This window comes from Hippocampus guttulatus, chromosome 2 (genome assembly GCF_054856545.1).
Source record: "Hippocampus guttulatus isolate MCC_2025c chromosome 2, RoL_Hgut_1.0, whole genome shotgun sequence".
NCBI lineage: Eukaryota > Metazoa > Chordata > Actinopteri > Syngnathiformes > Syngnathidae > Hippocampus > Hippocampus guttulatus.
Window position 1 is genome coordinate 8,598,809 of NC_141262.1, and position 27,917 is coordinate 8,626,725.

At 43.4% G+C, this 27,917-nt stretch overlaps 1 protein-coding gene across 2 annotated transcripts in view; it reads left to right on the forward strand.

Annotated features, from left to right (window-relative positions):
* The first annotated feature begins 641 nt into the window (after positions 1–641).
* LOC147208401 (A disintegrin and metalloproteinase with thrombospondin motifs 2-like) overlaps positions 642–27,917 on the forward strand; it is a 129,878-nt gene continuing 102,602 nt past the window's right edge. For both annotated transcript variants that reach the window (XM_086134407.1, XM_086134415.1), the window contains exons 1-2: positions 642–874; positions 2,151–2,575. In XM_086134407.1, coding sequence (XP_085990533.1) covers positions 787–874; positions 2,151–2,575 — 513 coding nt within the window. In that variant the 5' untranslated portion in view covers positions 642–786. The remainder of the gene's footprint in view (positions 875–2,150; positions 2,576–27,917) is intronic.

Consider the following 27,917-nt stretch of genomic DNA (forward strand, 5'->3'; position numbering starts at 1 on the left):
TGTTGATTACATTTCAACATTGTCCTAATGTTCTTGTGCTTCTTTAGACCAAAACAAAGACATACATTATTTTGGTTATTTATAGCAGAGTATGGTATATATAATTTTAATGGTCCGGCCCACTTTACATTTACCGAGGCCATATGTGGCCCACAATGTGAAATGAGTTTGACACCCCTGACTTAGGCCCAAACCCAACTTCTTGACCGGGCATTTAAAGTCAATACGCTTGTTTGTGGAAATCCAACCTACTGTCAAATGTATTATATAGATTTGTAAATGTGTATGCGTGTACGTGTACAAAAAACCCATGCACTTTTTGTGAGGTTGACTGGCAAAAAAAAATGGTGTCAACGATTATAGAACGCATTCGAAGTTTGACTCGAGGAAACGGGTCTCGTTCTTGATGATGCCCTTGAACAGATGTCTTCTCTCAATGGGCCTGTCTAGGGCTAACACACCTGTCCCACTGTATTTTGCCTGCTTGTGAGAGAGCACTTCATGAAGTAAAGGGTGGGGGGGGGGGGGGCTGCACGCCAAGATAAAGATGAGTTGATAGTGTTAGAGAGGAGGAGAGTTGTGGGAGTGGAAGTGGGAAAGAGAGAGAGAGAGGGAGAGAGAGAGAGAGACGAGAGGAGAGCGCCGTCTCTCCCGGTTCACTTGGCAGTCTTGTTGCGGGCTGCTGTGCTGTTGCTGTCGTGGCGTGGCTGGTCGCGCCAGGCGGGGGAACTTCACCACACTGGAGCCCGGAGTCCCACTCTCTCACCTGCGCAGTTCGGAGCTGCCATGGGTCTCTTTCCTGGATTTACTGTCCTAATCATTCTACCGGCCTTTCTGCTGCACACAAGCGGCCTTTACGTCGCCAGTAGCGTTGGTACGTACAACAGCGCGGGAGGGAAACGTGGCCGGTGTTTACGTTGTTGTCTGTCCTATCGGCTCATCTCTTATCTGCACACATGGGAACTCCCCCGGTGGAGTGCGGAAGCTCCAACGCGGGCGTGCTTGTGTGATTTGTGCCATGCGATTTCTGCAAACAACTTCTGCGTGTCCCGCTTGCAGCGCTTAATTGCCGAGACTTTCCAGAGGTCCCCGGGCGGCGTGTTGGTTTGTCCACGGACCATCGAAAGCATCGTTACATGACCGGAATTGGCCGGGATCGGGCCCCCCCCCCCCCCCCCAACAACTCTTATGTGCATCGCATCTATCGATCTGTCACAGGAGGCTGGAGTCGGATGTCAGCATATTGATTACACTATTATCAAATCATCCTTGAACACGGTGTGGAGTACACATATTGTTGTGCGCTGTCTGAGTATTGCCAACCCGAAAACCTTTTGAAAATTGTGCATGGAAATGATTGACAGCCAAAGCAAGGGCACCTGAGGATCACTTGAAATGATGCTGCCGCCTGCGTGTGGGGCATCCCCTAAAACTTGCATGTCACCGTTACAGTCACGTGGTGAATACAAATATTGCTCATTGCAAAAATGTGCATTTTATTCGGGTTCCTCTCTCATGGTTATGAGGCGACAATGAATAGTAACGATGACGCGTTGACGAGCGAGCGTGTGAGAGGCAATCAGGGAATTATGTGACAGATGGGTTTTGCTTTATTTCTGTTTCCTGTCTTTGAGCCTTGAGCCTTTTCGAAAGAAATTTTCTGAGCTCGAGCAGCCTGACAGTGAGAAAGCAGTGTGAGAGCCGCAGTTAGCACCTTGATCTCTCACTGGCATCCTTGTTGATGGTGGAAGGGCACAGAAGGTGTCGGGAGCGCAGTGCGCTCTGCTGAGGCTGCCGTTTCCAAACATGTCGCTTGCCTCGCTGCACGGGTTCGCCTCTGGGTTCATGGGTGTGTCTGTGCGTGTATGAGTGCGTAAGGCCCGCACCTTTTATTTCCTTTATTTATTCTTGCTCACCATGTGACACATCTTGGATGGAAGAAAGCATTCCTCAGCATGCTTGACATTTCTTTAATCCCTTAATTTTCCTCCCATCTCTTTTTTTCCCCCCTTCCCAACGCACTCTACTGTTTATGCACCTTTTCCTTTTTTTTTGGTCTCCTCATCTGTCACGATTGATCTATTCTTTCCATGTGCATTGTGACTCCCTCGATCACGCTCTCACCTCTGCGCCTCCTGTCCTTTTCTCAGACTCCCTGCAGCATGTCCTGGGGGAGTATGGACTGGTGAGGCCAATGAGTGTGGATGCAGAGGGCCACTTCCTGTCGCATGCTGTCTCGGCAGGCCGTACGGTAGGAGGGCAGCCCCGTAGGCGCCAGAAGAGGGAGGTAGGAGGAGGCAATGAAAAGTGTGAAGAACCGAGAGGAGCGGGCGAAGACCGAGAGCCGGCGGCCCGCCAGGAAAGGCTCTACTACAACGTCACCGTCTTTGGCCGGGAATTCCACCTGCGCCTGCGCCATAACGCCAGGCTGGTGGCCCCCGGAGCCAAGATGGAGTGGCGCGACGACGACGATAGCACACGGCACTTTGAGACGCTGCAAGATGACTGCTTGTACGTGGGGGACATCACAGATACGCCAGGAGCCACGGTGGCCATCAGCAACTGTGACGGCTTGGTGAGTGACTTGCATCCTTGCTGTTTTAATGGTGTGTTTGGGGATGGGATGGAAAGCTCAGAATACTGTACTTGTTCTTCACCGCGTCACTGTTCCCAAGGTGTTTTCTGCTGCTCTGCAAACTTGATCTCGCTGAAAGCAAAACAACCAATCACAGCAGTAGACAATTAAGCTTCTTTCATAATATTTTCAGGTCACTTGGATGGATTTTTTTTTTTTTCTGGCTGCCTCCTGGCAAGTTTTTGGAGGTTGGCCAGTGAGATGAAAGTTAGGTGTGAGGGTCTCAAAAATATCATATGAAAATTCAATGTATCACTTGGGATTTGTTCAAACCGCTAGATTCATATTTCATTTCTTCACATGCAGCTTACGTTTCCAGCGTGATTTAATGAAGTCCTAACAGCAAAACACATAGAGGTGTTCTGAGGGCATTAAATTGTTTAAGGCGGGACTTTTCTTATCTGAGCGGGCTTCATCTGTTCATGCACAGGGGCTAGATAGGACACCTCTACACTTCAAACCTGGTAACATGCCAAGATAAAGGCTGTTACACCCCAAAAACTAGCAGGAGGTGGGGTGATGGTGGTGGGGGAAATATAAAAATGTTTCCTCTACTACAGTGGACCTCTGAATACTTGTTTACCATTCGCATATTTTGTTTCAATATTCCTTACATTTTTTTTAACTGGAAAATGTCATCCATCAATCCATTTTCCAATCCTCTTTATCCTCACGAGCGACGCAGGCGTGCTAGAGCCTATCCCAGCTGTCTTCGGGCAGTAGGCAGGGTACACCCTGAACCGGTTGCTAGCCAATCTCAGGGCACACAGAGACGAACAACCATCCGCGCTCACACTCACACAATTTAGAGTGTTCCATTAACCTGCAATGCAGGTTTTTGGAATGTGGGAGGAAACCGGAGTGCCAGGAGAAACCCCACGCAGGCACGGGGAGAACATGCAAACTCCACACAGGAAGGCCGCGCCTCTGCGCTGTGAGGCGGACGTGCTAACCAGTTGCTCACCGTGCTGCCCAACTGGAAAATATATGTGGAAGATTCATTTGCGTGTTTTTTTCCATAGTATATTTTGGGTTTACCATTTCCCCCAATGCATTTCAAAGGGTGTCAATTATACAAGTATTCTTGCTATTTGCCGGCCGGTCAGGTCCCAATCCCTGATGAATAGCTCAATTCCTCTGTGTTTTTTAAGTTATAATATCAGCATTCGCCATTAGATGGCAGACATGGCTTAGGCGGTTGCATTGGGTTTTATACTTCCTCATGCTACGTGAGTTGCCTATTTATATTTTGCCAATTTAGAATGACATGCAGGACAAACATAGTACCTCAATAATACTTTGTATAAGATTTTATGTGAATTTTTTTTCTGAAAAAATGCACGACTTCTTGCGCGTATTGTTGTTTTGGTCAGCAGTTTTGTGCCATCTGAATGATAACTTATGCAAAAGCACTCTTTGCACTGAAAAAAAGAATCTCAGTAAATGTGGCTATTTCATTGTTTGCTTCAAATCTTTTGTTGTTGAATAGTGGATCTTTCATTCATGCCTTGTGAAATGTATTATGAAAAATGAATTATATTAAGTATGCACAATCCATAGTTTTGGCATGCAGCTGCTTATGAAGTGCACCATCCTCTATGCGCCCCCCCCCCCCGCCACCCCTTCCCCAGTAGCACTGATGCAAATTTTTGATAATATGATGGATGGATGCTGAGTTTTGATTGACACGGTCGGAAAGGTGTTGATTTCACAATCTTGTCATTCTTAAAGTCGTAGTTGTAGCCGTTGAGTATTTGTAAAGTACATACTAAATGCCAAGTAATGTGTTGAGTCAATATGAGATTGTGAGGAGGAGATCCCCTCAGCGGGAAACTGCTCATAGTCAGCCAGACCAGCCCACCACGAGAGCTGAGCAGAGGCAACTGGATCCGTTTAGGACTGAGGACGCCGGGGAGTGAGCGAGCATCTGAGGGAGCAGGCAGAGAGCCACGACAACACAGACCTGACATGCCCATTCAGCATGACACCAGCCAGCGGCATCTCATTGCCACTACTTGCTCTGGCCTGCCATCGCAGGGCCTGTCGGCAATTTGGAGGACACGCTACTGTCAATGTGTGATCCGATTGGGATAACGGATGAGCTTGTCAAGCGGTTGACTGCCCTGCTTTGGCAAGGCACACGTTTCTAGCATAGTTCGGCAATTGTTGGGCTGTCATTGCCCTAATCTCATATTGACAAGCTAGCGTTTTTTCAAAGCTATGACACCACTTAAGACGATAATAAAATTACATGTGACGACATATAAGTAGCTCTAAAGAAGATTTTAAATGGACAGACTTGTCTCTGCCAACCACAATATTGAATTACTTTACGAAAAGCATACATAGTTTTGGGGCTGTCATTTGAGGAATCTTGAATCAAAGCTGCTGCTGCACGATCCACACAGTATAAGTATAAGTCAAGATGGCGCCCTAGTAGGCAGCCGTCGGCAAGTGCTCTCATGAGCCTTGCTTTTTTTGTTGTTTTTTGGTTTGTTTTGTCACTTTGTGTTTGTTGTTACGTCATGTGGACCTGATGTGGACTTTTTTCAGCATTTTTTGGCCACGGCATTCATCAATGAGGAAACTCTGTGCTTGGTGGTTGCGCCTTCTCGGCAGCATGGGTATACCAGCACTGTTTTTACCTGAGAGGAATGTCGGCGCCATTTGACTGTCGTTGCTGGACAGTCCCGGGGCGCTTGTGTCTTGCGCCTGTTATGGGCAGCATTTTTCACAGCCCCGCTTTGTTCAGCGGAGAGATCGGTGCTGTTGAACGGTCTGCGGCTGGATGGATGTAAGTCTTGAGGAGCCGACGATGAGAAGAAAGGAGCGTTAGCGCGGAGCGCCGATGCGGATTTGGAACTGGGAGTCGCGGCTTGGAGTTTGAAGCGGATTACGTGGGACAGGAGAAGTGAACTCATCTCTTTTCGTCAATGGACGTTACAGCTTCGTGTTTGCTTTCAAAACTTAGCTTGTAGCAGACGTGTGCACATATTCAGCATGACGTCTCTGATCCACTGGTGAAAGGACACTTTGATCCTCTCCTCTTTCATCTATAACTGCTTCAGACAACAAAGTGTATGCAGAAAATTTGTCTGTGTCCTATGTGTTGTGTTGTGTTATTTTTGTTATTTTGACTTCAAAATGGCGCCGCGTGAGTGGCTGCCTTTCCAGCAGCTCCTATATTTTGTTGTTCTACTTCTTCCTTTCATAACTTTGCTGCTGTGAATCGGGAATTTCTCCATTGTGAGACTAGTAAAGGTTTTCTTATCTTATCTTATAACCCCAACTACAGTAACTATCCAGAGTTTTCTCTGAGCAACTTATGTCGTCACCCATTAGTTCTTCCATCCTCTGCGGGCATTCAAATACGTACAGGCAAGCTGTGTCAAGCAGAGCTTTCTTTTTGAAACCCAGTGGAGCAACATGGCTGCCATTTGACCAACTGTGTCCCCTTCTTCAGCTACCCTGGGTCTTTCTGCCCTGTTGGTTCAGGTCCCAAAATTTCAGATGAGAAGCCCAGAAGGGCACAAGGGAGAAAATCTTTGGACAGGCAAGGAATTAGATTTATGTGACGTGTGGCTAAGATCAGCTGGTTAGCTGCTGGGTTGGTTGTGACGACTCAAAACACTGTGCAACATTAGAAATGGGCTGTGTGGTGTGAGCGCATGTTCTTTTGTCTTTGGTGTGGGGATTTCAAATTAAACTGTGGTTTCTGCGCAAATCCAGAGCTTTGGGGAGCAATCGCTCGAGAAAACAGGAAATATACCACAGCCACACCACCACCATTTGTGTGGTTTCAGGATTTCTTAAAATTGTGTGCCGCCATGTCAATCCGATGTTGTGGGTCGGATTAAGGATAAATATGTGGTTTGTGCTCTTTGTTTTTATAATTCCCTTTGCATTGATTTTAACCAGTGTCCCACAGTAGAGAGGGAACCTTGCACTTTGGGGTACTGCTCTTACTATATGATAATACATCGACTTCCACTTATTTTTTGATACTCATAAACAAACCACAGTACATTTAATGCAGATTCTGACACACACACACACACACACACACACACACACACACACACACACACACACACACACACACACACACACACACACACAAACTTAATGAAAACAGCAAAGTAAATAAGAACATGCCCAAAGTACAGTACCACACCTAGCAATAGAAGTATTGTAAAACAATATTTTACACCACTTTTTAACCACACCCAGGGTTTTTTGGACATGGGAAAACTAACTAGTATTGAGAGATCAGGTAAGGGAAATTAAGCGTAGTTAGTAACTACCAGAGGTGGGCATTTCGTCAGTAGTGACGGAAGGTTTTGCTGATGAATGACAACAAAAATGATGGACTAAGCGACAACCGAAGTGGCTTTTCGTCGGTCACTGTAATTGTTCCATTGACTACATATAGCAGTTCTGTGAGATGCATAGAATAATCAAACACTGCCCTGGCACTTTCGTGTGCCATGAGAGATCAGCAGGTGAATTGCAGAATATAATCCATCTTGATTTAAATTGTACCAAAATGACACTTTTATTGAATGCAAGTCATGTTTCCATGTTAATCTCTAAATGTATGGTGACAGGCAGAACAATTACCGTATTTTCCGCACTATAAGGCACTTCAGAGTACAAGGCGCACTTTCAGTGAATGGCCTATTTTAAACAGTCTTCATGTATATAAGGCGCCTAGAATACAAGCTAAAATAGTGGCTTTGGTTGTGTTATGCATCCACTAGAAGCAGCTACGCTAAAGGGAATGCGATACAATACAAAGCAATACAGCTTTATTTATATAGAGCTTTCACAACTGCTGCAGCTGTAACAAAGCTCTTTACAGAACATTTAAAATACTACTTGCAAGAAATCAGAATATTGATTCCTATACAAGGCGCATCGGATTAAGGCGCACTGTCGGCTTTTGAGAAAATTGAATGCTTTTAAGTGAGCCTTATAGGGCGGAAAATACGGTAAATGCTCTATTACAAAATAGCATAATTTAACCTGTGAATCCACCATTTATCATTCCTACAACAGAATAATAGTCTTGTGTTCAACGATACAGGTCCAGGTATCACCTCAGTCAATTTGTGAGTAAATTAGATTACATTTCAAATACTGTTTCCGCTTCTTGTGAAATTTTCCTTTGGTGGTTACGTGTGGCCGTTGATTTTTGTAATGTAAAATAGGAAGCTCAGTAAGAGTTGTGAAAAACTGCTGTAGACATCTATGGCACCAACCGGTAGAGCGATGCGCATCGCACCTGTGCAAAAAATATGCCACCATCTGAATATTTTGGGGTTGTATTTACACATTCTGTGAAAATGCCATTCAGTGTGAACAAAGTACTGCATGCAAGCTTTAATAAGAGGAGACAGGGCTGTAACCTGTGGTTTGCATCTGCGATTTTAAGTTATCACAGCAGAATATATTGACAGTTACTATGGCTATTGTACTTTAGCCAATGAGTAATTTTTTTTGTTTGTTTGTTTCATTGGCTGCATCATTAAAAGAGTGGATCGATCAGATTGTTATTTATACATTGAAAACATTTGATATATTTTTACCTTTTTAAATACACGATACTGTTTTTTAATCATTGTCTTGAAAAACAAACATATGCTGATCGGACTGTAAATGTCGCAATCACTAATTGTTTATAGACTCAAATACCTACTTCCTTTGACTGCAAATGCACACGCATTTTTTCGCGCGACTGCTGCCACACCTCGTAAGCTAATCACTGGGTTCTGCTAAATGCTAGGGTAGCAACGTGAACGTGGGAATAGCAAGTCATATAAGTTGCGCTCAGCAGCGTGCAAACAGTCTGCAAATGAAGTTCAACTGGGTGGAAAGGGATTCTCGTATCCTAGATGAAGTGTGGTATCTGTCATTCCTGAGCTTGGGACCCAACTCCTGATGTGTGATCGTACTAACAGTGTCAATGCAACTTTCCTCTCGAGCAGCTTCATTTTGCCATATGACACATGCACATTTCTCATGTGTTCTCCCATGCTTACAAACCATTTCCATGGATATCCCATAAAAATTAACACACTGTTTTTAATTGAAAAAATACTTGTAATTCAATTTAGGCTACTTAACATCGACATCTTATTTCTAAGTAACCAGGACAAAATTACTTTGACAAGAGACATTGATACCTTGAGATTTAAGTGACCCGACTTGAAAGTTTTTCGAGAACCCCAATTTTTGATTTAGACAAAAATTTGAGTGCAGTATACTGGCAGTGAGCTCAACGTAGCTCACTTCACAACAAGTGTGTGCGTTAATCTTAAAAAAAAGAGGGTTCAAGCTGTTCAGTATAACTCCTAGTTAGGATTTAACAGTCATACGAAATATAAAACAAAGAGAATTACATGTTGCTGATGAAAATGAACACACAACTTTGCCTTTAACACATGTTGACAACACACCACAGGTAGGCTAACAAAGAGCATTTGTGTGTTGGTGTTATGACGCTTTAAAGGCGAAGTCAAGTCTCATTAATATTGCCTTTGTGGCAGCAAGATCCATCCGTTTTTATCGATCTCAGTGGGTGGGAAAACCACGTCACAGTGCCTAAGGGCTCAGCTTGCAAACCTCACATGATCAAACCCAGAAAAGAGGTGAGGCGTGATTACCTGAGACACACACACACACCTACACACACACACACACGCACACACACAGTGATCCTAGTATTACTAGACAAATGTCAGATATAGATCAAAAAGAAGTTATTTTTACTTGCCAAGCAGCAGCACTCTCTGAATGATGCTATTGCCCCCTTCCACACCCCCCACAAAAAAATGACAGTGGGGGGAGGAATCAAGCCACCTTTTTCCCCCCAGCACCCACAAATTCTGCTGTTTTAAAGACACATGGCGAGAGATGTTCTATTCTTGAGCAGCCTTTGTCTGTTTTTAGCTGTAGCACCGCTCCTGATGCAAATCAAGAGTGGCACTGAGGGTTAAAGTCATTGCTTGCTGTCCGTTGAGTTAACATTTGAGCTTTAGTTGACAAAGAAGTGCAAGAATCTGGTGGTATTCACTTAGAGATGTATGCTTTAGTTTGGTCGGATGGGAAAAAACATCTTTACAAGATGGCTTTCAGTAGTATAAAGTTTCATCTAGCTGACTCTTTTGCAGTTGGCTTGTCTTATTCACAATTGGCACTTTAAACAAATATATGAATTATAGCCAAAACATTTGACGATGACAATATTTTTTTCTCCAATTTTGGGGGGGGGGGGGTGAATGTTTGGTGTGATGTGATGATTTATAGAAAATGGGGAAAAAGTGGCTGATTTTAAAAGACCAATTACATGATGAATTGGTCAGGCCTGTCACACCTGGCGAGTTGTGGTGGGAGTGGCAAAAAGAATGAACTAAATGCAGGGAAGCAAGGCATGATGAAATCAAAACAAAAATATATTTATTTTCCAAAAATAAAACAAAAAGGTAAACAAGGCGTATGGAATATTAAATAAATGAATAGGACTCCAAAGGACTCGACACAACATTGCGAACCAAAAATAGGAATGGATTCACACACAAGAACTGACAGGAACACCAAAAGAAGCAATCACCCGACAAAGACCGAAAAGAATCATGCAACTCAATACAAGCAAACCGGCAAGACAACAAGGAACACCTGGACAAGACACAAAGAGTAGAAGGGCACTGATTGGTTAACACAAAGGACCAGGATGATATGGAAAACAAACAATGAAAAAAGACAAAAAACCCCCCAAAACAACCTAACAACGACAAAATCACACGAGGAAATAGAACATGAAACATGAAACATTAACAAATGTAATCCAAACAACACAGAATCATGACAGAGCCAAAATGTAGCATGCCTTTTGGCAGCTCCGAGTACGAAACGGGCACCCTGCTCGGCAGCTTTTTGGGAACAGTTAAGGTTCCGGGGTCTCGCTCCAACACGTTGACCTGTTCTCTGTGAGGTAACCTTTGAGGCTCACTCTGCTCCTTGACACATTGCTGGGCGAGGGGGTCTTTATTAATCCACAGCAGGAAGGCAGGACTGGTGGTGGAGCCCGTTGGAAGAAAATCATCATGAAGGAATGGAAAAATATTGACATTTAAGTCTTTTGTATGTTTTCTCTGGACTGATGCTTGTAGGTGGCACACTCTTTTAACAAGGGTTCACATTTGACGACCACTCTACTGTGCAAAGCCTTTGAAAAATCCGAGGTTATTTTGTGTCCATTTTCTGCTCCAGGTGAGTCAGGTTCAGGCAGACGGAACCAACAGCTTACGGTAAAAACAATATAAAAGCATTACTTTGGAAAATATGCTGTTAGATGTGGAGGACCAAGAGTGCCACTGATAAGTACATGTGTATATTTATTTTTGTATATTTGTTCATTTCAATTGACGTTCTTTACTGTTTATTTCATTATTTATATCTTTATTCATTCCAGCATACATTTATGGATTTATATTTCCATTTTGCCGCCTTTTTTGCACCGTGCGTTACGGCGTATTGTTATTCGTCATTCTCTTTTATCAAACTCATTCGGATGGCACTAGGTGGGACTTGTCCTTATATCAGCCCAAAACATTTTTTTGTTTTTGCACAAGCTCTTCAGTCACAGGCCTTTGGGGAAAAGCTATGGGTTTAACGTACTTAGGCCAACCTGTCAGCAGTTTCACTCGCTGTCCCACGCCGGACATGATGCTCAACAAGAGACGTGGGTAATGTCGCTCGTGTTTCAGGTGGTCTACATAAGAAGCGTGGGAGAACTTCATTTGTAAATGCTGTATGAGTGTGTTTGCAAAAGAATAAAAAAATAGTGCACAGCGTGGTTGACAGACTGATGCCAGACATTGTATTTTCAGGAGTCTGGTGGTGTACAGTACAGCCAGAAGCTGATTTTTTGGTCCTGTTGTCCTGGCTGTGATACTCCTGTTGCACGTCTGCCCAATAGGAGAAGTCTGAAGAGTGCCCAGCAAATCTGACTGTGTTAATTCAATACCATAGTGTGTTGATTTTAACAAGTGTCTATATGAATCCACATTGCCCATAGTTCAAGTAACATTTACTCACGTGTTGAATAGTATGTTAGAGCAACAACATGTGTATTGACAGTACAGTAGTAATGACACTCGTGAGTATATAGAATAACACTAATATACAGTATAGTGTTCAGGCCAACACTATACATGTGGGAAAAATGACACAATGCCTCGCTACTTTCAATGGAATGCTGTTCACTTTTTTGTGCCTGTTATTATCGTGAACGTGCACGCGCTGCCATACTGCCATAACAGAGGGTTTAATCGTGTGTGAGTGTGGTGACAGCTCTATCATCACAATATCACAAGAATACCGGTACACGAAACGACGGTGGCGCAGCGCAGACTCTTGTACCAGCCATGGCCCGCGAATACACTCATTCATTACTGCAGCATTAGGTGTCAATAGACAAGATATCCCATAGCTGAGCCAAGCCATACATCCCTCCCTCCATCCATCCATCCATCCATCCAGCAGGCCCAGCAGTTAAGCTCGGTCACGCGTGGCAGCTCGCTGGGCACCACAGTGTATTATTCCACCCCGGGTCACATGATAAGCAGCTCTCAATTGTAATCGGCTCAAATTGAAATGATGACATCAATTACAGCCCAGCGCACAGATGTTATTGACCCTAGACCTCCTGGATGTGTAAAGTCGGTGGTGTATGGAAACGGAGTGGTGGGGCCAGGGTTTGGAGAGGCACGACTGTGAGAGAGCGATTTGTGTTCTCGGTATCTGATTGCAGGTTCCACCCTGCAGCGTAGCTCGCTCAAACACACAATTATTCAATCTAGAGCTATTATCAGACAGACAGAAACACAGGAAGAGGGGGTGGGGGGGGGGCCGACCCATTCCGAGGAGCGCTGAATAGAGCGAAGGAGTGCTTTTACCAGAGCTGTGATTACTGCCGTTCACTCAGTGCACTTAACCAGCCCCCTCACCTCCCTTTCCTCTGGTGCTCTGTCATTGATAAAGTGATGGCTCACATTGTTTGAGTGGTGGAAATAACAGGTTTCACTTGAGAAAATAAATCAGCGGAATCCCAATGATTATCGGGGAATACGTCATTTGTCGTTTGAGTATGATGCTTAAAGAAAAGATAAGATAAGATAACCTTTACTGTATTTGATCCACACTGGGGAAATTTGCAAAAGGACCTCATTCAAGATTTAGACAAGATTGGAACATGGCCCAGGTACGGACTCGTAGTCTTTCCCACAGACACCGATGTTCCAGTGAGTCAATCAGCCAGCCTGTCAGTCAGTCCCTCAGGCTGCGGGGCCATGCAATAGCTGATCGATGCTAGCCAGCATCAGCATTTCTCTTACTAATAGGACCTGGAGCTGCAGAATCTTGCCAACATTCCCCCAGTCATATAAATCCTGCCAACTCCCTTCTGAGACGACTAAACCTTGCAGCCATCATATTGCTGGAGCTTTCACTCGTTACAATGTTTTCACAATCAGAAATAAAACACAGTTGAGTGAAAATGTTTGTTAATCCAGAAGGAGGGTCATGCACAACACACACCTTACAAGAAAAACCGAAGCATCATTAAGTGGACAAGGGATGGTTATTACTGAAATACAACTATTTCAGCATTTCTCTTTTCATGGTCTTCTCTGAGCTCGGGTCACTTGGTGGCTCTGTGAAACTCGGGCACCTCTCGGACTGATCATGGATATTTCATGTCAGCCAGTCCCTTTTACGACATAAGTGCATGCTTGAACCCGTTGCACTTAGTAAACAGGAGCGCCAAGTCCGATGTCATGAGTTATGTGTTGATTTGCCTCAATGTTGCGCCTGCATGTTCCTTAATGGAGTGGGGGGCCTGAAGACGAGCACGGTTCAAAATTGCACCTACTAACAGAACCTCACATCCTCCTTGTTACTCAGACTGCTTGCTTTTTGTTTTGCCTGCAAGAGAGAAAATGTAAAAATTTCCTCTTCTAGTCTAATCTGGTTTTTTTTCCATGCCTGCACACATCGAACCAGAATATGTAATGTATTATATAATGTATCGTAATAACTGACTGTGGGGGTTGGAGTCAAGCAGCAGAAACAAAGAAATACATCCCTTGTGCTTTGATGACGGCGACTGATCTGCCAGTGTCTTGCAAGGAAGTTTTAGTCTTATATAATCTGTTGTAATGGCAACTTGTCAATCATGTACATTAAGGGAGGGCAGATTGATTGATAAATCTGAATTCCATCAATTGTGTGGAATTGATTGTGGCGTGTTTATTGCATCTTGAAGCAATAGAGGCTGCATGACTATTATTATAGTTAACTGATGAAATATCTGAAATTGCAATTGAAAAAAAAATCATCAACAGAACTAAATAAAACACCTTTAGAAAAGACAACTAATCAAAACTACATTTTACATTTTTAAAACCCACCGTAATTGCAGCAAAAATGCCCTTCGTTTTCGACTTTGTAAAGTCATTTCATAAGCGCTATATAAATCAGCATGTATTGTATTGTATTGTATTCATGAACTTTCAGGGTTATGACGACGTGGGCATACAGAACAAAGGTCGAACAGTCATTTGGGATTTGTAGTTTACCTTAATTTATTACACAATATTGAGTGACTTTTTAAAAATATTTCATTCCACATATAAGCAAATAATATCTATCTATCTATGTATCTATATCTATAGATATAGATATAGATATAGATCTCTCTCTCTCTCTCTCTCTCTCTCTCTCTCTCTCTCTCTCTCTATATATATATATATATATATATATATATATATATATATATGAAACTAAACTTAAACTAATACTAAAACTAATACAAACAAAACTAAAAACTAGTATAAACTAACAAACACTCTTTTCAAAATCATTAAAAAAAAGTCTCTACTTTTACTGTGACTGGCTGCCAACATGTCCAGTGTAGGCCCCACTTCTTACCCTCAGTCAGCAGTTCGCCCGTGACCCTAGTGAGGGCAAGCAGTGTACAAAATAGGTGGATGATAATTTTGTATGTGCAAATGCCGGAGTATCTTTAACGATAGCTTCTGAGCTGTGCTGGTTGTGAATCAGGAACAGGTCACATCAGACAGCAGCAGCATAATGTTAGCCTCATTCACGTCACCTGTCGTGTCCTTGAACAGTTCCATGCAGCTGTTTTGTGTTTTCTGATCTTCTCAAGAGAGGAAGTCAATCCATCATGGATCAATAAAGCATTATGTCCATTGTAAGAAGCTGCTTGCTGTCAACTTTTGCATCTGTGTTGTGTTTGTTTAAGCGACTATACAGGGTGGAGGTTCCGCTTTCAAAATGGCAGAGCAAAAGAAAATCTAATCTTGTGGGGTTTTTTTCTTTCCACACACACTGACATTCAGACACAAGGTGGGTTTCCATCCACATAATTGTTTTCCAATTTTCAAAATTAACCTGAATGGAAACGGTAGAAATTCGAAAAAAAAAAAAGGCCCAATATTCGCATAATTTTTTTTTTTTATGCTTAGAGAGGTTGGATTTTTCTGCGTGTCAATAAAGGGAAAGTGAGCATATTGGCTATGGAAACAGCTTTATGCGAATGAACATAGAGACAGGATCGGATATTATGTTTCACGTACATCATTTAGTCACAAAAAATAGCGGCGTACGATCAGGTATGTTTGAAACTGAATTTCTGGAATTAATAAAAGAAGCGACCATTACCGCAACAACACGGCTACCTTTCCAAAAAGACGATGAACGGCGCGATTGAAACAATCTGTCTTGCTGTCATGACGGCTCAGTATGCGGGTCAATGCTGACACAAATGTGACCAGAGTTCTTTCAAAACCACAAAAGCTCGAGCAGCGATCTGTCCATGGTCCATTTTGTTGACATTCGGTGTCCTGTGGCTGATATGATGTCATCTCATAGCGCTGGCAGTTAAATAATAACAAATGAAAACGGACATAATTTGCATGTATTTTATTTTTTTTGGGCATATTTTCACTAAATTTGCTTTAAAAATGTGAAACATCTGGACAGAAATCCCATGACAGACACACTCGGGAGAGGAGACTTATTGTCATGTTGCTCCACACGGTTCATCTTTAATCCATTGCCTGGCCATCTCCACCAAATGTCCGCTCCTCCCAGCACCTTGGCGGTATTCTAGTGGCTCCCACCCACGCAGGGATGCGCCACATGAGGCCCCGATGCGGTCCAATCAGCAGAGTGGCACCACAGTGAGAGGAGAGTGGCAGATGTGAGCGATGCGGAATGAGAGACACAATTGAAATGAGACACACTGGAGAGGAAAGACTAATTGAGGAATATAACAGAGCAGCCATTCTCCATGATAACCCGTAGGGCGACAATAAATACTGTCTTGTTCATACTTTGGTTTCTTCTCCTCTTATCACAGGGTGGGTGTGAGTTTGATGTGATCTGATGGAACCCCCTGTCTATTTTTTTTCCTGCTGTTTGACAACATGAAGGCAACATCTACCTCCTCTTTTCTCTCTTCATCCTTTTTGTTCATTTTACACACTAGATGGGTGGGGGAATATCTGTATGCATTGTGTATGTCTTCCTCTTTATAAACGCGCAATGTCATTGGCAAAAAACTAACAAAACAAAACAACATCAATAACAACAACAACAACAAAACCCCATCCAAACACTAATAAACATAGCACACAAAAACAAGGACATTTGTCTTTTATAGATTGTCTTCATTGTAACAAGGCTTCTTGGCAGTATGTAATTCTAGCACTGAAAAGCCTATTTCATTCCCTTTTAAATGGTGCCACATTTGTAAGGAAGATACATTTGTGGGATGAGCAGCAGAGCTGAGTGTCTGGGATGTGCCGATGAAAAATGTTCCAAATTTTCTCTGCCGATAGAAAACTGTTTTTTTTTCTTTCCTGTTGTCATTGACTCTTTATTTGAGCTTTTGCTACCTGAACATGTGGAGGAGCATCATGTTCAGCCATGAGTCCCGATCAGGGGTGCCCAACCATTTTTGACCGAAGATATACTTTTCAAGCAACCAACCTCCCGCGATCAACCCGTTACCGCATGTGCACGTATTCACACATGCACACACGCGTGCCATGATAAGCAACAGCCATACCAGCCCCGAATATGAATGAAACTGAAAAATCAAATGGATACAATAGTTTGTGAGTTTGTGAAAAGGGAATTACTGCCTACCTTAGCAGAGACCTGGCGCAGAGGCTTGGGACGCACATTTGCAGCATGTTAAGCGCAAAAACTATCGTAGCTCGCGTGTACCGTTTTAAAATGCTTTTCTTGGTCCTCTAGATTCCCATTCTTTGCCAGTGGCCTCGGTGAATTGTACATGAAACAAACTAATAATACCGATGTAGTGCAACAGTTCTGATCGCAAGCTGCAATTGCAGACTGCTGACCACTGACAACTTCGGTGATGCAGCTTTTTTTTTTTTTTCTTGTGAAAGTGAAAGTAATAGGATGCTTAGGGTGCAGTGTGCACTAATACAAACATATATATTAATAACACGCACACAGACACATAAATCTTTTTTTTTGTTTGTTTTTTTCATTTCCCATAACACCCATCGCGATCGACTTGGGACCAGTCTGCGGTCTACTGGTTGATCAAGATCAAGATGTACTGGGCACCCCTGGTCCAGATGGTGCATGCAGTAGTTGGATACTATCGTCAAAATGTGGCAAAAGATACAGAGATTGAAATGCCTATTGCTTCAGAGGCATCTTTTCATGGAGGCAGTAGTGTGATGGTGTGGATGGCATCTGCCTTACTAGAACAAGGCGTGTCATCATTGGAGGCAATCTCAAAGCAGAGAGATGTTGAGATGAATTTCTGCAACCAGTGGCTTTCCCTTATCTCGACAGTCTGGGACCAAACTTGATCCTCCAAGATGACAGTGCTCACAAAGCAGGGCTGATCAGGAAAAAATCAGGTGAGGATAGCGTCCTTCCAACTCCAAACCATCGATTCAACTCCCATCTTACCGCAGAGTGTATCAGTCATCGTCCAAATTGATTCGCAAGCTGTTGTTAGTCATACCTGCTGATATGATCTGCCAGCTAAATGTGCACGGCCTCATCGTAATGATAAGATATTAAAAGTGTTAAGATATTAAAAGTTGCCCAAAATGACAACCACGGCATGGAAAAAGAACATTTTGACCGTGGTGGTTGTTGCTTTCAGTTTGAGTGGCCACATTTGAAGAGTGAGTGATTTAATATATTTGCAAGGTGGATGATGTCAGCAATGGCGAGAATGACAAATGTGACATTGGTAGGAGCAAATAATAAATTTGCAGATGGGGTGATGTAACTTAAATGTGTCTTTCCATGAAATGATGTACTGGTGTTTCCGCAGACTCTGGATATTTTTGCTCATCTCTTTCAACTTTCAGCACTTCATCATCTCTTTTTTGATTTGAAGCAAAAGAGATCATCTACAGTACAGTATTAACAGCCTATATTTGTGTGATACCTTTGATGAGCAGTAATAACATTGATTGATGTTGGCCAGAACAGACCTGAGTGTGTCTCTTCTCACATTGCTGGAGCTCATTCCTCAGTGTCTACGAGACCAGGAGATGGCCTAGGTGGGGGCTGGCGTATAATTTGGTTACATGAGGTAACTATGAGTTATGGTGGAGGGGAAGGCAGGCTTTTTGACACAGCTGTGCGCTGGCGATGGCCTGTGATGTATAATGGCAATGCATGCGAGCTCAGAGAAAATTGCCTGCGCGAAGGACCCACACGCACCGTGTGCAACTCTTTTAAGCATATCGAAGCAAACTTAACAACTTTGCTCCCTGATGTGTCAGACGGATCCCCATGAATGTATTGCATGATGTGCAGTACAACATTGCACAAAATCCCTTTTCACAAAGAGCTTGAGTCATTTACGCTCTCTTGCAGTTTAAGTGGCTTTTTGCCGAAGCCCGCTTGGCAGCGTTGCGCTCAAAGCAGAGGCGAAAAGGGTCTGATTTCCTCTGAGATGATGTGATTGTATTAAACTGTGGCCATTGACTTTGCTTCCAAGCCCCAGTAATTGGTGGCAATAGAGGAGCCTGGTGTTTCCCCTCTCGATGAAATCTCTGGTCCAGCTCGAATGGATGGGCATTACAGTTTCCTCCTGCATGCTGCTGTGTGCGCGTCTGTGTGTGGAGTCAGAACATGTCTGAGGGTGTTATGGGTGCACTAGCCCATATTTATTTGTTAGAAAGTGTAGGGATTCCCCAGTGGTTTCCAGTTTGATAGCTCCTCTTTTATTTTTCCGCTGCCGACTTTCCTCGAAGGACACACAATATAAATCTATTTCTTCTCTATGCGTAGCAGAGTGTAGGCAGCAGAGTGCCAAGGGGCTTTGGACATTCTTCCCAGACTACGATCAGTTACATTGGCTGATGCTGTTTCAAAGGCAACATGGCCATCTGATTTAATTGCCGTATTCTCTTAAATTCACCACAAATATATATATATATATATATATATGTATGTGGTTGTTGAAACATTAGACTACTCCATGCTATATACTAGGGGTAGGGAACTCCAGTTCCTCGAGAGCCATATCCTGCCTGTTTTAGGTCCCTCCCTACTCTAACACACATGATTCAAACGATCAGCTCATCAGCAAGCTCTGTCGAGGCCTGAACAAATGAATCAGGTGTGTTGGAGTAGGGAGGGACCTAAAACAGGCAGGATATGGCTCTCGAGGAACTGGAGTTTTCATCAAGGCACAGGCAGACAGATTCTGCAACAGATTCCGTCATCTCAGTGGGCGGACATTTTGCTGACCAATCACGGCTCACCTGTCACAGAGTCATCATTGGCTGTTTTTAAAAAAAAACGTTTTTTTTGAGACGTCATGGCTATACATTGCAATGCATGGTAAAATAGTATTGCACAAGTTGTCAATGCCATATAAAAAAAAACCCAGATACCTCAAAAACCTGATAGCTCAAATAAAATAGACATTTTTAAAATCGATCTCAGAAATACAATGGATGACACATATAGCTTATATAAGGACCATGTATAAATGACCAGTGTAATGTTTCTTAAGCAACACCATTAGGTGCACTTGCACAAATTAGTAAGCGGCTGTAATGTCAAAGATTCTGCCTTTACACAGACACAAGGTCATATTCCATATGCCGCTGAAAAGGCACAACTATTTATAGAGTGCAGTGTAATTCATCAGAATAACAATGTGATTTTTTTTTTTAAATAGTAAAGCCGATATCACCTGCACATGGTATGGATGAAAGCTCATGCAGATGTGGATGCTTTCATCTATCTTGGGGCGGGGGAAAAAAACAAAACAGCTTCAAATGTGTCTGAGTAAGCTCATGTTGTCATGACACCCAACAAAGCAAATTTGAACTCATCTTAATAAATTCCAAAGAGATGCATGCACAAATGTATCATGATGCTCAACACTGTGTTATGTCTCTAGCTGGGGTGCTCTATATCTCCTGTACAGGAAAGTCCAGTTTCAACTGTATTTTGAAGATGCTCTTTTATATGCTGAAGGTTGTCTCCTCATTTTAAGATGTTCTCCATGTTAGTGTGATGAGACCTGTCGGACCATATACTCTACGTATGGGTTGGCTGTGAGTGTCAGGATGCACAGTAAGTGCTTTTCCAGCGTTTCTCCCCCCTCTGTTTAAGTGCTACAGATAGAGATGTAATAATTATATTTCCAGAGTGGAAACACGTGTTTTCCACTTCTTGGGATTTTTCAAGAAACAACACAGTCATCTGATGACACATGTGACCCAAAATTCCTGCGTTGTCATATTCAAAGTGAACTGACAAGTTTTTTTTAACTTCAAGAGTGACTCTCATTTCATTCAAATCTCTCTGTCCGCTATATGTACTCCATGTTCAAGTATGTGGATCCATATACCTGAGCAATGACTCTTTTGACAAGGGCCTCCAGGGATGACTGCATACCATTGGCTCAGTTAGACTGCAGTGGATTGACACTGTATACATTCTGTTGGAAAAGTTGACCTTCGTCAGTAAGGCAAAGTTATCGGTCTCTCATTTTGATGTTTTATTTATTTATTTTCCCCAAGATGGCGCCCGGATAGGCAGCCATTGGCAAGTACTCTTCAAGAGCCTTGCGTTTTTTGTTGTTTTTTGTTGTTTTTGTCTTTGTTTTGTCACATGGTGTTGGTCTTACGTCGTGTGGACCTGATGTGGACTGTTTTCAGCATTTTTGGCCATGGCATTCGTCAAAGAAGAAGAATCTGTGCTTGGTGGTTGCGCCTTCTCGGCAGCACATGCGTACCAGCACTGATTTCTTGATTGGGAGAATGTCGGCGCCATTTGACTGTCGTTGCTGGACATCCCCGGGGCGCTTGTGTCTTGCGCCTGAAGTAGGCAGCATTTTCACAGCCCCGCTTTGTTCAGCGAAAAGGTCGGTGCTGATGGACAGTCTGCGGCTGGATGGATGCATGGATTGAGGAGCCGACGATGAGAAGAAAGGAGCGTCAGCGCAGAGCGCCGATGCGTATGTGGAACTGGTAGTCGCGGCTTGGAATTGAAGTGGATTTACATGGGACAGGAGAAGAGAGCCAATCTCTCTTTTTTGTTCATGGATGCTACAGCTTCTTGTTGCTTTCAAGCTTAGCTTGTATTAGACGTGTGCACATTGCAGCATGACGTCTCTGATCCACTGGTGAAAGGACTCTTTGATTCGCTCCTCTTTCATCTATAACTGCTTCAGACAACAAAGTGTATGCAGGAAAGTGGTTAAGATTGCACGATTGTCTGTGTCTCATGTGTTGTTTTGTATTATTTTGTCATTTTTTTGTTAACTTTTCTTTTGATAGCGGCGCAGACACCCGCAGCGGCTCCTCTTGTTTTATGTTGAGAGGGAAGAAATTTCATCTGTGCTGTATGTTACATGTTACACATACAGTACATTTGACAATAAAGTTTTATCCAATACAGTCTCTCCCTGGAATGAGTCGTGAGGACATGTCTTACACTTACACATGTTATACTGACTGGGGTTTCCTCAGGTTATATATGCAGACTGTCACACACATTGCAAATGGGATGAACGTGTGGTTTTTTTTTCTTTGAATTTTTTTTTTTTTTTTTTAAACTCTGAGGTCTTATTGTAAGTCAAACAATGTACAATGAGTCTATTGAAATTATTTTGGCAGGTTCCACACACTGCCAATGGCTAATTGATAGGAACTTAAATGTGACATCCTTTTATTGTCCACAAATTATTTGCATTGTGAGTCATTGTAATCATTATATTCTATTTTTCTAATCATATTGAAGATTCGGGCGGCCCGGTGGTCGACTGGTTAGCGGGTCGGCCTCACAGTGCAGAGGTGCAGGTTTCGATTCCCTCCTGTGTGGAGTTATCATGTTCTCCCCATGCCTGTGTGGGTTTTCTCCGGGTACTCCGGTTTCCTCCCACATTCCAAAAACATAAACATGCATGGCAGATTAATGGAATGCTCTAAATTGTCCCTTGGTGTGAGTGTGAGCACAAATGGTTGTTCGTCTATGTGTGCCCTGCGATTGGCTAGCAATCAGTTCAGGGCGTACCCCACCTACTGCCCGATGACAGGTGGGATAGGCTCCAGCACCCCCCACGACCCTTATGGGGATAAGCGGATCAGAAAATGGATGAGTAGTGAATATTTTGCATGCCCCTGAAATTGTTGTCCACCCTGTCATTATGGAGTAAAAGCCTTTGATGTCTTCGGTGACATTCCAAACCAGCATTTTCTCCGTGTACAGTGGAGGCTGAAACAATGTCGAATAAAAGGACCCCGTGACGACATCAAACTCAAATTCACACAGAAAAAGGAATGCAGAGAACACCTTGGTTGCTGTGGGCTGATTTGGTAGAAATAGACCCTGCTCTTTCTTTTCAACTGGTTGCAGTAACTAGTGACCCGCTTACTACCGTACTGGGAAAAGACGGAAAAGACTACCCCTGCTTCAGATGTGATGTCGGCTTCAGGCAACAGCCTGTCTTCCCAATTGCCACTCCACCCCTGGATGCACTTCTGTATTTTTAAACTCCTGTCAACTCGACCCACAGTTACAAACATCCATTTTCCGAACCGCTTGATCCTCACTAGGGTCGCGGGGGGTGCTGGAGCCTATCCCAGCCGTCTTCGGGCAGTAGGCGGGGGACACCCTGAATCAGTTGCCAGCCAATCGCAGGGCACACAGAGACGAACAACCATCCACGCCCACACTCACACCTAGGGACAATTTTAGAGCGCCCAATCAGCCTGACATGCATGTTTTTGGAATGTGGGAGGAAACCGGAGCACCCGGAGAAAACCCACGCAGGCCCGGGGAGAACATGCAAACTCCACACAGGGAGGCCGGAGCTGGAATCGAACCCGGTACCTCTGCACTGTGAAGCCGACGTGCTAACCACCGGACTACCGGGCCGCCCTCCAGTTACAAACATCGCCTGCAAAATTAAAAATAGCGCAAGTTCAGCACTCAGACGGATAGCTCGTGTTAAAAGTGAGACAGGAGGAAAAAATGACTGTTTCCGCAATACTGCATGACTGATGGTTTGCAGGTGGGATAGGCTCCAGCACCCCCCACGACCCTAGTGAGGATCAAGCGGATCAGAAAATGGATGAGTAGTGAATATTTTGCATGCCCCTGAAATTGTTGTCCACCCTGTCATTATGGAGTAAAAGCCTTTGATGTCTTCGGTGACATTCCAAACCAGCATTTTCTCCGTGTACAGTGGAGGCTGAAACAATGTCGAATAAAAGGACCCCGTGACGACATCAAACTCAAATTCACACAGAAAAAGGAATGCAGAGAACACCTTGGTTGCTGTGGGCTGATTTGGTAGAAATAGACCCTGCTCTTTCTTTTCAACTGGTTGCAGTAACTAGTGACCCGCTTACTACCGTACTGGGAAAAGACGGAAAAGACTACCCCTGCTTCAGATGTGATGTCGGCTTCAGACAACAGCCTGTCTTCCCAATTGCCACTCCACCCCTGGATGCACTTCTGTATTTTTAAACTCCTGTCAACTCGACCCACAGTTACAAACATCCATTTTCCGAACCGCTTGATCCTCACTAGGGTCGCGGGGGGTGCTGGAGCCTATCCCAGCCGTCTTCGGGCAGTAGGCGGGGGACACCCTGAATCAGTTGCCAGCCAATCGCAGGGCACACAGAGACGAACAACCATCCACGCCCACACTCACACCTAGGGACAATTTTAGAGCGTCCAATCAGCCTGACATGCATGTTTTTGGAATGTGGGAGGAAACCGGAGCACCCGGAGAAAACCCACGCAGGCCCGGGGAGAACATGCAAACTCCACACAGGGAGGCCGGAGCTGGAATCGAACCCGGTACCTCTGCACTGTGAAGCCGACGTGCTAACCACCGGACTACCGGGCCGCCCTCCAGTTACAAACATCGCCTGCAAAATTAAAAATAGCGCAAGTTCAGCACTCAGACGGATAGCTCGTGTTAAAAGTGAGACAGGAGGAAAAAATGACTGTTTCCGCAATACTGCATGACTGATGGTTTGCAGAGGAAAAGAAATAAAATCTTTCCATGTACATCTGTTTGTTTTTGTTCCCATCACTCAGCTGGATGATCCAAATTTTCCAAGTGTTTTTGAAACCCAAAGAGGGACGCAATCTCTCTTCCGGGGTAGCACACACATGCACGCACCTCTCCAGGCCGAGAGATTGAAGCTTGTGGAGCATGCCCGCGAATATTTTTTCTCAATTTGCGCACAAGCGCTCTGGATGCATGGGCGCTGGCCGAGGCCCTCCTTTGTCATGGAAACGCCAATCTTTAATTTGGGTTCCTTTTTAGAACTAATGAATTTAATCCGCTCATCGCGGCTAACTGACTCCCAGACTAATGCATGAGCACACACCTTAGATTAGTGCCAGCGGTGTGTAAAGAGGTGGAATGAGAGGAGCCAACACCTCTATTGGCAAAAGCCAGTCAAGACTTTCACCTTTAATATGCAGCATTAATATTTCAGCATTGTAAAGCCCAACCTGCAAGGTCAAACGCGGGGACATGAATAGGTAGTTTTGCACATTTAACGCACAATATGGTTTGTGAGTATCACTCTGGGTTGAATGTGAAAGCATTTTTGTTCAATGTCAACCTTCCATTTGCTATTTTTTTCAAGTTTAGTTTGTCGAAACCTAAACTTGAAATTCCTCCAAACAAAAGCTTGGATTTGAGCAAATTTGTAGCATTTAAATGCAGAGTGTTTTTGCATAAAGACTTAGCCGTGCCACACCCATTCTCTAAATTTTCACAGGCGGCTCCGATGGTATCCCTGGCTACCGCTGGTAACCTTGGTGATGCTGGCGGAGATATGCTGCAGTCAGTGGGCGTTGCCAGGGCGTGATATGAAAGCATAGTGTGTGTGCGTGCGTCTGAGATCCCGATAGCAGCCTCCGCTTGAGCCTTCAATTTGACGTATCCTTTGATGACGGCACTGGCATTCGAACACACATGCACACGCGCACTCACACTTCAAGCACGGGGGCAATTAGGGGAAGCTGTGTAATGCGAAATCGGAGCATTTAGGTGGAGGTACCTGCATGCATAAACAATTCATTCATTAACCATAAGTCACCGGCTCATTTAAGGGGAGGTTTTCGTCTTTACCTTTTGCTGTCTGAACTACAGTAGATGTCCCTGTGGGGCCTGTGAGGCCACAGAAGCTGGAACTCTCCTCTGTGAGATTTATTGCCAAATAATTGTGCTTCATCAACAGCAATTTCTTCCCTGGATCTATAAACGCATCACGCCCAAGGCTGCATACACATCTACATATCTGATTTAGCAAGGCCACTTTAGGTGCAATGATACGATTATCAATTAGCATTGTGAAATATATTACACAAACACAGTGTCTCCACTATTCATCTTTTGTTTATGATTATTATTATTATCATTATTGTAACATTTTAAATGAATGAATTGGGTATAGACTTAAGTGACTAGTGTCAGGATTTCTGGAGTATTCTGGAAGAGAATCAGTTTCCACAAGTGTAGACAGGTAAGAGTTGACAAAATGTTTATTTCCAAAACAAATGCAAGACCGACAAAGTGCAACGAAAGACGCTGGTAAGAAAGAACCAGGACAAACAGAGACAAACCAAAAACGCTTGCAAAAGGCAAGGACAAATATAGATGTAAGTCGCTTATAACTAAAGGACAAGGAAATCCAATACTAATAAAATACAAACCAAAAATAATATTATGAACAAGATCTACTTACATGAAATACTAGAAAAACGTCACGAGAGAAGTACAGTCAAACCTCGGTTTTCGAACGTCCGTCTCTGTTATCGACCAATTCGGATTTCGACCAGAAAATTTGAGATTTTTACGGCTTGGATTACGACCGAAAACCAGTTTTCGACCAAACTGATCAAACCCCAATACGCCACTCAACTCCTCTCGGCTTCCGCACAAGAGGAAATTACACTTCCTCGTGTAAATTTCATTGTGAGCAGACGTGTTTGTTGTGATTTACGCAAATCTGACAGTTTTTTTGTTGTTTCTGCATAGTGTATTAGCCCCTAATCATGGGCTAATAAAATAGTTTCGGATTTCGAACATGTCGCTTTTCGAACAGCCTTCTGGAACGGTCGAAAACCGAGGTATGACTGTGTAAAGCAAAAAGTCATGAACGTCTCGAAAACAGGCACTTGGAAGTGAGTCGTGAAAAAGGCGGAATAATCCTAATACTTAGCAATGCCTGTAAATGATCAACATTAATACTCGGGTGATTTTGTTTGGAATCATAATTACTCTGACTGACAGAATCCGGTTAAAAAATATATTGTATAGGAAGGCCATTCCTTAATTTGTCAATTTAAGGAAATAATATACAGGCAGGGCTGCAGACTTTTTTTCTTTTAATTAGGAACACAGTGGCCCCTGACCTGACATTTTAGGGATGCAAGTAGTAAAGCTTAGAAATTGACTTGTGAAGCAAGTATTCACATTTGCACTTGTTTTCACCATATTACTGATAAATAGATGGAAGCGTGGAGCGGAGGTTTGTCAGCAGAAAAAAAAAAATTAAAAAAGAAAATGTAAAAAAAATCAGCACATAGTGTTTAGTTTCACAATCTCAAATTGTAGGGACAAAATGCCACCATTGTGTCCCTGCAATTTTTAGTTTTGAGCAGATGTGAGCAAGTGCGGTTCTTGAGGACCGGTATCCTGGATGTTTTTTATATCTCCCTGCTCCAACACACCTGATTCAAATGACCAGGATCATCATCAAGCTTCTGCAGAGCTTGCTGATGAGCTGATCATTTGAATCAAGTGTGTTGGAGTTGGGAGACAAATAAAACATCCAGCCCCCAAGGACCGGAATTGAGCCACCCCTGGTCTCCAGCCTTCATAGGTGTGCAAAATATGAAATTGTATGCCCAAAAGTATTCTTAGCATGGCCAAATTCTGATGTAAAGTCAATATCTGTAGCTGGAAATGACACAACAAAATTACCTTTTTAATTTTCATTTGACATTTTGGAATTTTTTTACATCTCCCAAAATCTTTAGGAAACACAATGTTTTTAGTATTATATACATTATCCAAAAGCCCTTGCAGTTCTCAGGTTGCCCTGGTAGTCATATGTGGGGTTTGCCTGTTCCTCCCACATCACAAAAAACATGTCTTAGGTTTATTGAAGACTCTAAATTGTCCTCAAGTGTGATTGTGAATGGTTGTTGGTCTACATGTGGCTGTGAGTTGGTTGCAACCAGTCCAGGGTGCACGTCTCCTCGAGTGAGGATAAGCGGCACAGCAAATGAATGGATATGATCCCAAAGCATTTGGACTTAAGGGCATTGATGAATAAAACAACCTAGTACTTTTCCACAATGTTATTTACCAACCGCAGCTTATTTCATTTCATAATCAGATTTCTGTAACAGGTCAAGTTTCCTGACTTGAAAGAGAGTTCGGTTGGCTGTTTTACTCGCAAGATTTGGGACAAAATCATTCACACTAATACCAAACGGAAAGCCTATTTTTTTTTTCCATGAGTTAAAGGTGAATAACCCCCTTCTGTTATGTGAGGTTTCTGTACTAGGACACACAGACACACTCGCTCAGGCTAGAATGAGCAGCTTCCCAAAGTGGGTTGATGTGGAGGCCAACGATGTTCACTGGTCTGTTGAACACGCACATAGTGTGTCCACAAGAGTGAGATTTCCC